This window comes from Anopheles moucheti, chromosome 3 (assembly GCF_943734755.1).
Source record: "Anopheles moucheti chromosome 3, idAnoMoucSN_F20_07, whole genome shotgun sequence".
Lineage (NCBI taxonomy): Eukaryota > Metazoa > Arthropoda > Insecta > Diptera > Culicidae > Anopheles > Anopheles moucheti.
This window is the reverse complement of record NC_069141.1, coordinates 91,914,447-91,927,348: the sequence shown is the minus strand read 5'-3', so window position 1 is coordinate 91,927,348 and position 12,902 is coordinate 91,914,447. Positions and strand designations below refer to the sequence as shown.

General features: G+C 47.6%; 1 protein-coding gene across 2 annotated transcripts in view; it reads left to right on the top strand.

The window, feature by feature from the left end:
- The first annotated feature begins 10,730 nt into the window (after positions 1 to 10,730).
- The window catches only part of LOC128300567 (capon-like protein), a 54,214-nt gene continuing 52,042 nt past the window's right edge, over positions 10,731 to 12,902 (top strand). For both annotated transcript variants that reach the window (XM_053036680.1, XM_053036678.1), the window contains exon 1: positions 10,731 to 11,010. In XM_053036680.1, coding sequence (XP_052892640.1) covers positions 10,906 to 11,010 — 105 coding nt within the window. In that variant the 5' untranslated portion in view covers positions 10,731 to 10,905. The remainder of the gene's footprint in view (positions 11,011 to 12,902) is intronic.

Below are 12,902 nucleotides of genomic sequence, written 5' to 3'. Positions count from 1 at the left end.
TCCTTTTCCGATTTGGCCTTTATCAATAATCTACTTTGAATTAGTTGATTCGCAATCGATAAGCCATCCAATAATATCACATAACCTTTGAAGAGGGTACAGATATAACATACGTGACATATTTTTGTTTTCGATTCCCCAATCTAAGTGAATGAGTCCGCATAATAATTCATGTCGGGGAAGAAAAAAATCAAGAATTCTGTTCAAATATTGCGAATTCGTTTACCGGAATCCTGCGCTTGTAACCAGATAAAATTTCAATGTTTGCTATAGCTCCACCAATTATTCGGTTTCTGTCCTGACCTACACAAAAAGCGCCAAAATTGGCTGCCAAGTGGCAATATTCATTTCTTCAGATATTCAATATTAAAGACTACATTAGAACCCGCAACCTCATGCATAAATCAATCTTGTTCGCACTTCATTAATACCCTCGTCTAAACCGATAAAGAAACCCCGAAAGGAGCCTGATCTGTTTTCGTTCGTGCTTTCGCTTTCAACTCACTCTAAGATGTTTTTTTTTTCGTTTCCGTTCAACAACAAACACAGCACCCGAAAGTATGCGAATGTTCCGAATTTTCTCATGCATTTCTGCGATTCAGTAATGGGAAATAAAATTAATAACAGTGGTCTCCATTTCGTCCCAAAATTCGGTTTCAGACTAAAAGGTTCGAATGGGGAATGGACAAAGCAAGAGTCCTCCCCAATGTCCCGAGGGTTCGGTTCGAATTCCATATCGAAACCGAAATCATTCGCGGGGAGAGAACGATGCCATGTAATGTTTGTCTCCGCAATGGAGTTACACTTCATAGGCCACTGATTTCTTCCTTCGAGACCGTTTCACATTTGATCTCCTCTTTGGCCTCCCCTTTTGGTGTGCTGTTTTTCGTAAGGTTCAGTGACACTGGACCTCCAGTCCCAAAAATCCCAAGACGGTCGAAAAAAGGGAAGGTCAGCAAGTATGTGCTAATATTATGCAGCTCGTTTCCGGTCCCATCGCCAGGGTGAGCGAAAGTGGAAGAGGATGTCAGTAATGATGTAAACTTGGGCAGAAGGTCGTGCAAAGAACAAAACGGTAAGAATCAAATCGGGAAGGGAGCGGATATAGTTAAACGAAATCTGTGTTACACTGGGGACCACATGGGGATAAAACAGAATCAATAAACACTGACAATTGTTGGTGAATTGTTCATTGTGCTAAACATATCTCAACCGGTGTTTTCTGGAATGGAAACAGTAATGCGAATCCAATGGTGTACGCATTTTGATTTGTTCATATCGCACTAAATGCATCCGATTGGCAAGACATCTGTTTTTCTTTTCTACGCATCCATCGTGTTGTCTATGTTGTGCCTATTAAATCCCCGCCGCTTTGCTACTTCGATTGCCTCCAGCGCATTCGAAGCTGCACGCCGATGGCTTTGTTTTTGTTTTCAGCCCGTATGCACTGCACTACCACAAACGGCACACTTCGATCGCTTACGATGACTAATTCCTCTCGAAGACCAAGCCCACCGAGACCTCTGTCTCGTGTGCGGCGGTTCGCAATTCAAAGCTACAACGGTTAATTGCGTAGCGTGTGCACCTTACATGGCAATATACGGGGGGATGTGTTTGGTTTGGCTTCGTAGCCCTTCCGAAAACATCAGGGCTTTTTGTTCGCACACAAGCGCCTTCTTTGTTTCCCGTTCTTGTCCCCACCATGAAATGGTTCCCGATCTAATCTGCATTTGAGGCTGATGTCGCTCATAAATATGCTGGGATACAGTGCAATAAAACACATGCCCAATTGATTCGAATTGCAAAAGAGTTTGCGTTGAGATTACACATCGGGGCCATGCTCAATGCCCACTTCAGATAATTACGAGTAACGAGAATTCGATTTGACCGTTGGAAACCCTTTTGCTTCTGTGCCTAGGGCCTAGTTGTGTGGGTATGAGTACGGTTTAGTGCATGGAGCAGTTAACCGTGGTGTCTGGTAATAGGAAACGCCGTCCATACACATCATATCGGTTTGCCAGACAGAAGTGACATTAATTAATTCTTGTCGTTAAAGAACGGTATCCTGTAATGGATATTGGAAATCCCATGTTCGCGTATTTAAGTTATACTGACGTTATATATTATTCATGTTTAATATTAGTTCGGTTGGAAGATTCAGCATTTCTCCAATTCAATTATCTTCTTCACAATTCAAAATTTTGTAGTTGTTCAACAAACTGGTTAGTCGACATTACATCCGTTTATGTCGACTTTAGCCCGTTGTTGTATATGTTGCTGTACGGGGTAGAATGCGTAATCCAGCACGATAGTGTGTGTGTGCAAGTTAAGCATCTCTCTTTCTTTTTCGCGTACGCATTCAAATCCGTTTCGTTCCATTCATCTCGCTATGTCATTCCTCTCTTTTGTACAAACGCATTCTTTCTCATTCAATAAGCGTAGGATGGTTCTATCTCTGTTACTCGTGCTTCGTGGAATGTTTAGGTGCGTTGCACACTTGACGCTTCTATGCTGAACTTAACTCAATTTTGGATCAATTTTCACATTTTCATTCAACCAATCTTCTTGGTTAGCATACCCACTAGAAGAGTGTGATTTTAAAGACATTAACGAAATATTTAAATTCTTTACAGCTTCGAAAACCCTCCTTTCAACACGAAGATCGCATCGCTAAGCGCACCAATATGCATCTCGCACATTGATACTGCTCGTGTGTAGTGGACCATTGCTATGTTCGTGGAGCTTAACGAAAGCTTTTATGCTCGCACATTGGAGCCGAAGGGTGTTGGTGAAACTATGTAGTGTGGCGGGAGGGATGTGACGATGGTAAAGGGGATGAACAACCAAGCAAGTACCTCGCCGCTAGAGCGAACGCTTCCATGGCGCTTACAAACAGTCGTTGTTTCGCGTTTTCCCATGCTTGTTGGTCTGGGCTTGACCGTCTCGTGTTATCGTCGGTTCAGGGCTTGCGTATATTTCGCGAACTACGCGAACCATTCCGCGCTGTGTGGCGGTGTGCTGCCGTGTTTTGTCAGGAGACTTCAACTGAGTCAACGAGGTGCAACGAACATCCGCATCCAGTCAAGCTACAGTTGAACAGAGAATAAGGGGTAATGGCCGTTTCCGGTGGAAACATTCTTTCCTAGCCCGTGATATAGCTGTTGCGTCAGTTCGTTTTGATTGATCGAGATCGAGAGCGTGCTTTGTGGTCAAATTAAGCCGCAAAAGAACATTGCTCCCTACTGTGTGTACATTTGTGCTCGCGTGCGCGTGTGTGTGAAATGTTGGAAGATCGGCGTCAGTTTCCAATTCCGGTGCTGGGGGTGCGTAATGTGATAGGAAACGAAGCACCAAACCAAACAGCAGATCAAGTGGAACCGCAGCAGAAGAAGTGTTGTTGGGCGTCACTATGAAGCTAAAAGTTATTTTTCCAATACGCGTCTCACTCATACGATCACTGATGAACTTTAAGTTTCAGGGAGTTGAAACGCAAGATCCAGAAAGAGCACATCTAGAACTTTTTGTGAAATATCTATTTCTTTGTATTTTCTAAGGTGATCGTATCCTTTGCTGGCACGAATACTGAAGAATTTGTTATATGGATGGTTAGGCAGCTTAAATGTGTGGGCTAATGATGCTGCCGTTTTGGGACGTTTTTGGACAATTTAATAGTATTTTGAAACATATAAGGTCATTAACTAATAAAAGACAGAAAGTGATGGCATGGACACTAGTGAATACTCGTTTCAATACTGTACCTCACCATCCGTATGAGATCACATTCAAGATGTGTTTTAACTTTTTACTGAACTTCGCTATGGCAAACTTCTTGCTGGACATTGGACTTTGGTACAATTCCGCCATGTCGAACAGCATCAGCAGCCACAGTTTAATCTTCCACCTTCATCGGCCGTACTGCATCTCCCGTTCGTTCTCTCCGGTGCAGTAGATGCCAGTGAGATCAGTTTGCAAAAAAAAACAAACACGGGCGCATTTGCGGTAGAACGGAACCGTACGCGAGTTGGCGCGATTGCATAAATTAATGCCCACCGGACTCGCGGCTGATGAATAAACATGACGATCGTGTCATCGGCGACGGGAAGCAAAGCAAGTCGTGTTGTTGTGGGCAGTAGTGGGGAGATCCAATGCACTACGTCACACGGTGTTTCTCGTCGATCGCAAACCAACAATCGATATCCGCGCCGTGACTCTTCAGGACGGGCGACGTCGTGAGTAATAGGATCGTCATGTGAAAATGATGCTAATTTGCACGTTGCAGCGGGGCATGACACAATCAGGTGCTCCTACAGTGCAAAGATATGATTCCATCGAAGTCATGCGATCGTCATAATTTCAAAACCGACGGGGAGGTCACATTTGAGGTTCAACAAGAAACAAAAAAAAAGTTGTCTTACACTGGCCGTGTTTCCACAGAACAAAAAGTGAAACACAGGAACACCGAAGACGGCCGGGCCAACTAGAGAATACACCGCGCCAAATTAAAAAGGTCGAAAAATTGGATCATTTTTTATTTTCGATTGCGCTCGATTGCGAGCGCTTTGATGGAGCAGCAGGGACTTGGGAATTTGGAAGAAAGTTGGGAAGTTTTCGGAGGGCAGAAAACATGCCGACGTCGACGTCGTTCCAAAGACACGGTCCGCGTGTGTTCGACGCTGCCCACCACCGGTCCGTCGTGGTCGTAGTTGTCGTAGTAGCTGGTGTCGGATGCGGAACGAAAATAGAAATTTATGCCATGTGCTAACGCGGTCGGCTATCCACAATCCGTGATCTTCGTCGTGTGTACCAACGCGTCCAACTCCAACGATCGCGCGTGTCACACGCGCACTGCATCGCATCCAGTCGTAATATCGGAGGGGATCGCCTGCAGATAGAACCCGGAAGATAACTACACCGAATGTCCCAGCCGGCAGTGATATTCTAATCACCGGTGTTCTAATGTCTGCAGACACCCATCAGCGTTCATTAGCTGTTACGCTTGAGGTGATGTGCATGTCACAAATCGAAATGGATCCCTCCGCAGCCTCCGTCCGACTCGCTCGCGGTGCTCTCGTCCTACCGACACCTCGGAGGAAACACTTGACTCGCCGCTGTGTGGTGATCTTTTCCCCTTTTGGGGTTACTGCTGCGTTTATGACGGTTTCTCGAGTGGTGCAGTTTTCTCCTTCTCGTGCTGTTCGATGGGATCTTGTAGCCGGATCGCAACCAGTACACCAGAACGCCTGGCTTGGGCGCGTCATCTCGCATACGACGTGCCATACAGTGCTACAAACCAAAACCTGTTCGCCTTTGGGGATTAATTTTCCACGCGTTCTGAATGTGATTTCGCTCGAGCTTGAGCGCGTGTTTGTGTTGTGATCGTAATGTGTTGTATGTTTTGCTTCGTTCGAGTGGAGAACATCATCCCCACAACGCCGGTAATCAGTGAGCGAGGTAGGGAGTGGTAAAACGCCTCCCTTTTCCGCTATCCCTGCGTGGGGCACATTGAAGGATCATTTCCACCGAAACAACAACAACACCGTTACCGCTAAATGCGCGCACGCCGGTTGTTGCAGGCGTCTGTTGCCGTGTTGCCGTGTTGAAATACGAAACAACAGCCAAGAAATCGATGTTTACCAAAGTTTCCTTGGCGTCACTCTGTGTGAGTGTGTGCGCACTGTATTTTCCACACGGGCAAAGGTGTCAGATTTTTCATTCCTAACGGACGAACTAACCTCGAAAACAATACTCTTGCGGCCTGTTACGATATCAGGAGGGTTTCGCAACGATAACAGGACGACACTGTATCGTTGAGAAGGCGAATATGAAATTTTACCACAAAATACACCCTCACACACACTAGACAAGTGCTGGAAGGAAGCAGGAGAAAAGAAGTTTGAAATCGATTTTTCAACACATTGCGGTAAACGAACGCTAAAGGCCTGCGTGTGAATGGGAAGCTTGCTGTTTCCAGTTTCGGTTGGCTGCAAAAGGCATCGAGACATCGGCGGCCCCGGCAAAGCGTTGAAAATAAAAACAGGATCTTCATCAATTCGTCAAAAGGGCGGAGAAAAAAAAGAGCCTCCTATGATGCGCGTAGGTCGTGTAATTGGATGAAACGGATTCGGTTACTTGTTGATGGTGTTGTTGGACGGAAGGGCCAGCCGACGCGTGTGTATTAAAAACGCTCCCAAACCACTGTCTGCGGAACACCATCCGGGCCTATCCGGGTGCGGATTTTAAAGGCCAAAAAGGACGACCCATGGGGAGAGTTTGCCTGTGCTACGGTGCTACTTGTGAAGCGCGATATGCGTTCCGGTGCCCATTCGGATGTGTAATTCTAGCGCATCGGTTTGCTCGTTACGCTAAATTAGTTGATTAATCTGAAGCCCGGGCAGTGCAATAAAAAAGAGCGAACCTCCCCGAATCCCTGACGCGATTATTTCTGGGGCATTAGGTACGCCTCGGTTGTAATCCCGTCCTAGCACGATTGGGATTCATGCAGCCCGCGGGCCTTGGTGTTGGGATTTACCGTTTAAATAAATAATCGATATGATGGCAAACGTCACGGAACGCTTTTGGGATGGCTTCCTACGTACACTGCTTCCCGACAGGCACATACATCCTCCGATGATTGTTAAATTCAATTACAGCTCAATACACTTCCACCAGTGTTGGAAGTTGTAGCTGAAGTACTGCCGACACTTTTGATAGAAGTTAAGCCTTATTGTAGCCGATAGGAAATAATATTCTCTTCTTGAAGCATTGCCACCATTTTGAAAACCATGCATGGAAACGAAGTACACTATTTTCCTTTGTTCCCTTTAGCTGGTACCTTCTTTCTTCGGGTATTCTTTCCGGCTTGGTACTGCCGAAATTGGCCCCAAATTATTCCGAACAAAAATAATAATGACCAGCAAATAACCGACCCTGCCCTCTACACATCCCAATCGCTCAGAATCGAACGAAGTTCGATAGTTCCTCAAACATCTCTTTGTCTGCTCCGTGCTCACAAAGTCTGTAGACTGCAGCTGCATCCATGTTCCATCGTGGATGCTGCGACTAACTGAAGGGAAAATGGCTCTTCCTAAAAGGTTGTTGACTCCCCGCGATTGGGACATGTTCTTTTCTGGCACGACAGAACGCACCCCAGAGCGGCACAAATTCTGGGCAATTTTTCGGGAATGGCCTGTGCGTTTAAAAACATGCAACCGAGAAACAGTGGACCGAGCTGGGGAGCTCGGCCAGAATCGTGGAAAGTGAGCATGAACAAAGGAAAACACAATAATGAACAGCACTAAGCAAAGGAGAAGATCGAAAAGAAAATTGAAGGCAATCACCTGCCTTCCGGTTGCGTATTGGGATTGGTCGATCGACCGAATCTTAAACGCACTGTGTTTGTGTGCGTGTTTTTTGTGTGTGTGTGTGTGTTAAGGTCGGTCAGCCGATGGGCATGCATCCCGCATGGCTCCTGGGATGTGCGCGGACAGGGAGTTTCCAAGATCCAACACGTCCAGCAGTGCCTTCAGACAATGTACGGCCCAAAAGCACACACCTCCACAGACAGACACTCGCGAGTAGCTTTCCCTTAAAGCTCTCGCCAGACCATACATGCAGCTGGCCGCTAAGAACTTTGACCACTGCTTGACGCTTCACCCTTTTCCCAACGGAGAAGAAGGGGGGTGGTGTAAATAAAGGGTATTTGGGAGAAAAATGCCCAAACTTCAAATAATCACTCGCGTGGTACGTGTGTATGGGTTTAGTTGCTTCGTTTCCCTTCCATTGCTAGGCAGTAATAGGCTTTGGGAAGGAGCGAAGAATGATATCCGCACCGCAGCAACATAACTATTTTATGTAGTGTACGTGCCCGATTGACTTCGCGAGTTCTTTTGCCAGGGATTTGGGACCGTGCCGGAACTGCCGCTGCGGTGTGGCCAAGCTCTTGGCCAGAACGAAGAAATAAACAAAGCAAAACCCCTCCAGCGGAAGAAACTCCACGGGAACCAGTGAATGGTGCGGCGTGTTTCAGCATTCCTTGTGCAACGCCTCAACCCACTGGTCATTTTCAACGCGCCATCCAGATGATTGTGCCTGCACAGGACTGGTCTTGCGCGAGAATGTGAGAGGACATGGGTTGCGGTTCATGGATGATTAACTATTTTTTCTTCTGTTTTTAATTCCAAGGTAGACGTACCTGTTCGATGCCTCTCCCTCGCTGTGACGCACAGACAGGGCCAGAGCCACGGAGAAGCAAAAGCAGATATTTTCGAATCTTATATTCGTGTGTACCACCACCAGAATATTTCGGTCTCGTTCAGGAGGGTGATTGAAGGAGAAGCGTAAAATACGGAGTAGAAATAATACACAATCATGGTGCGGCGGACGGTCGGCATCAAAACGATGCAAAGAAATGGACAGCGTATGTAAAAAGTAACATACAAACACGAACACGAAGTGAGAAAAATAGTGAAGAAGGAGCAAAACGCAAAGAAAATATCGAAACTATTTATGAAGGCGACGGTGACGGGGGGTAGGTCCGTGAATACAGCATGACGAAGAAGCGAACGAAAGGAAACGGGCTGTGGAGAAACCAAACCACCAAACATAAGAAGGACCCCAGAAAAAAATAAAAACGGGGACCACGATCGGTCGGAATAATTCTTCCGAGCTCTCCCTCTACTCAGCTGCTTGGTAGCGCATCCTTCTTCATTGGCGCACTGGAACGCAAGGGATGATGGTACACCCGCCCCAACAGGAAGAGGGCGGAAGGGGAGATGGGGGAGGGGAGGGGGGGGGGTAGAATACGTAGCGTGTGCGTGCGTGTGTGCACTGCTTCCCGCTTTTTCGCTGTGTCCCACCACCATTTCAACGTGCTCCGGCGTGGATACACAGACAGACGACGACGCTGGGTGGCTTAGAACCGGTTTATCCAGTTTTTTTTTCGTTCTTCTGTTCGTTATCTGCGATTGGACTCTCACAAGACCCGAACCTAACACGCTGCTGCGTGAATGCTTCGGAGGCACCGTTGGTAAACCGTCGGTACGGAACCCAGCTCGGATCAACCCGCGAGCGAAGCGTCCTGTTTCTTCACCCACTTCTTCCGTTCTGTCGATCGCATGCAATACACACACACACACGAGCGCGAGTGCAGTTGCACTGAAAAGAAGCCACCAACCCCTGACGTAGAAAAAAGGGTTTCTTTGCGCCGTTTCGCGGAACAAATTGTTCTTAATCCTTTCGAAGCTTGTGCGGTGCGCGTCTGCCAGCCAGCCAGTCTTCGCGCCTTCCTCCTTCAAAGCATGAAACTGGGAGTGAACAAAAATAATGCGAATAAGCTCTTTTAACCGCCTCCATAAAAGAGGAAGGCTCTACAGTGCCTCTTGGTGGTACACGCATACACTCGCGGTGTCGTTGGGGGTGAGAAGGGCCCAAGGTACACAGAGCGAAAGCTGTTGCGTTTGTGTCGGGCGTACAGAATTTATTCGACGGATGATTGCTTCATTCTTTGTACGTTTGCCGTTCGTTAACGTGCCTTCTCGGGGTTCCGATCTTCAATCAGCTGGGTGCAGAGAGAAAGAAGTCAGTGCCCTAAACCATCCCCACGCACAGCCCTTTTCCGATGTGCGGGTTCATTACAAGGTGCGCACATACATTATGATATAATCGTGACGTGGGATTTGGAAGTTGCGTCCCGACGTCCCGACGTGCCCGATATCGGCAATCGTGTCAGTAAAAAGGGGACATCATGGTTTCCCTTGGCACCGACTTCCTAAGTGAAAAGTTCTGTAATCTCGTTATCATCGTTTCGGGCACTTTCCATTTTTTCCCCCTCCTGATGCGATACATTTCTTTATGTCAAAAATTTCAATGGCGGATTTTGTGGCAGGCGCTGGAACTTCTGCCCTGAATCCTTCTCAAATTCCCCACGGCACTCCGTTTGCTGCGTGCGGCTGCGGGGAGAGTGGACAGAATATGGTAGCCATATAAATTGTGCCATAATCGGAATACGGTAACCATGAGAAACCATCGCTGACGAAAGAAGTACGCGCCTCGTCAGAGCCCCGTTAGCCCGGCCGTTCTACGGGCGGGAAAAACCGGATTAGGAAAAATCGAGCACCGAGGGTTACGAAAAAGGAAAACAGGAAACGAAACTGACTGCTGCTTCGCATCTCCGACTAAGGGCCACGACGCTCAGCTCAACCCTTCACGGAGCGGTGCGCGGGCATCACACGCATTGTTGATTAGGATAGGTTTGGCCCTGGCCCTGTGCCTTGACGCTGTAACGCTGCATCTCGTCAGCTGCGAGTAGCCTGAGTTCGTTCACACTTCTCCGATTCGGGCGCTCCATCATTGCACTGCCCTTCACAACGTTTTACGGCACTCCAAGACCCCCCCTCAGTGGTCTGCCCTCTCTCTCCAGTCGTATTAATGATGTCTTTTCTCGTCTCATTCGTTCCAGCACCCATCGGGCCCAACGATTACGGCATTAGAGTATGTCGGACTGTACAGTCAGAACCTCCTGGTAGATCGGCGTCAGCGAGAGCTTTCAGTGATTTTTGGGATGATTCTAGGGTAGGCCCCGGGTAGGCTACCGTGTGCGTGGGCTCCAGTGTGGTGAACCGAGCGCATCGTTCTAAGCCGTTCAAGTGTGCGTGTATCAGGGGTGTAGGTGAAAGCTCGGCGGCAAGCGAAGCATAGCTAGTGTCGTTGTGTTACATGCATTAAGGGTGGTGGCTATGATGGTGTATGAATGTGTGAGTGGCAAGTGAAACGCTAATAATAGTATCCCCAACCACAGCGAGCTTGGGTTCTCGGGCATTCGAGCCACCCAAAGTTGTTCCAGAACGAGAGGTGCAAAGGCAGCCGAATTCATCCATATTTATCTACAACGGCGAAAGAAAGATCAACATGCCTTCTCAACCTTACGATCTGGTAAAGGATGATCAAGACATCCGGGTCCCGCTGTATCCAGAGCAGGCATTCTACGGCAATGGACTGACATTTCAGGCAAAGGTGAGTGCGCCAGCAAAAGCGTCAACAATGCAACGCGTAGCGAGTGTGCGTGAATAAACACTCCGGTTTACCGCACCTCTAAAATAATCGATTCTTTAACTTCTATTCCGCGTCCGTTCGGTCACCCTGGTATGAGGAACTGATTAGTAAGACTGATTAAAGCGAGAATTAATTCACATTCTCGCCTCGCCAAATGTTACTTGGTGCGCTTCGTGTATGCAAAGTAGTGAGGAACTCGTGCACAACATAACATAATACCTTACGGCAAACACGGCCTATACGAGGGCGATTCAGACTGCATGACTTTGCTGCCCTCTTTCTCGGAGCATTTCGATAGTAGCCTCAGAGTCGGAAGAAAGTGCCTATGCACGACTCTCCATAAACTTGAGTTTATGAAACGTATGAGGTTGTATGGCGAACCATACCAACCTTCCTGCAGGTCGGTCGCACGATCATGTCCATTTCTCAAACAGGAAAAATCCTCCAGTGATGCTCTCGAAGGGCGTGGGGTCACCATCAGTAAGAAGCAACCGTCATATGAGTGATATAGAGTTCAGCTTCCAGTTATTTTTATCGCTAGTTCAAGAGTTCATGTATCGGGTGGTGTTGTTCTTGCATCACGACGAGATATAGGCGAGCTTCTCGTTCTTACACACAACTTCACCTCAAGAAATGTCCAAATCCCCACCACACATTCGGCTACGCTCTCGGGCGCTTTCTCTCATTAGCATTTGTGTAAAGGCTTCCCCCCGTCGATCGATTGGTTTTTCGAACTATCGCTTGGAATGCGACTCCATCTTGGCTCTTTATATTGCTTAATTGCGTTTATAACGCGTGAGTTCCGAAGGGCTGATAGACTTAACTGGAAACTATTGATCATTCGATGATGGCATGACCTGACCCAACCCACCACTCTAATCTATCCCCTTTTCGACATCATTAACTCGATCTTAATATCCGTAGGCACCGTCGGTGACGGTGCTGACCTTCCCGGGGTGGGTGTCTATAACGGTCGAACTTTTTCGCTCGAAACACACCCGGACGTACGTACTGCCGTAGGTCCCGGAATTCAAAATTCCTTAGAGGTTGGGGCGTAGTGTGCATTTTAAAATGCAGAGCGCTGCATTCGCACGATCAAACTGCTAGAACTGGTTTCGGACGGGAAGTTGACAGACTGGTGTGTACCATAGTAGACGGACTGTATCACGAACTTAGAAGCTTTAGTTGTAGTCCTTTGAGTAAATGCCACCTCTTCTGGTACACCTACAATGGATTTATTTGCACAACGCCCTTGGCGCCCTTGACAACGCCACCCGTTCTCGGTCCAATTTCTTCGAGCAGCCAGATGACCCTGGCCTGTCCTCAATCTAGCGCCCGGAATCCGGAATAACCATTGCATCTCATGTTCGGAATGTTCTGGTTTCTGGCGGTGGTGGTGGTGCTGGACCCGGCGGAGGTGTTCCAATGCAAAACGACCGATAGAGAATGGGGTCGCTACTTTCGGACTTGAGGACTTGATTTCAGATTGCCCTCACTGCGATTGACGCCCCACCAGACGAACCATTTATGCATTTTGCATTTATAATTGCTGGTATGTTCATTCAATTCTGGGAAGCATATTCCAGCATCACCACCACACCATGGCGGTTGTGTGCGGTACTGGTGGATTGATTGGCTCAAAACAAACGCTCAACATAAGAGAAGCAATTTAAACAAAAAAAACCACCGTCAAGGCAGAGGCCGACAGGGGCGAGTCGCTGGCGCTGGAAAGATGAGCCAATTAAACACTAACGAATTATTTCAGGGTATCACAATTCCAGAGCGCACTCAAACTTTAGCCGACTGCTAATTGACCATGGCGCATCAGCATTGCACGGGACAACAGCACAGTT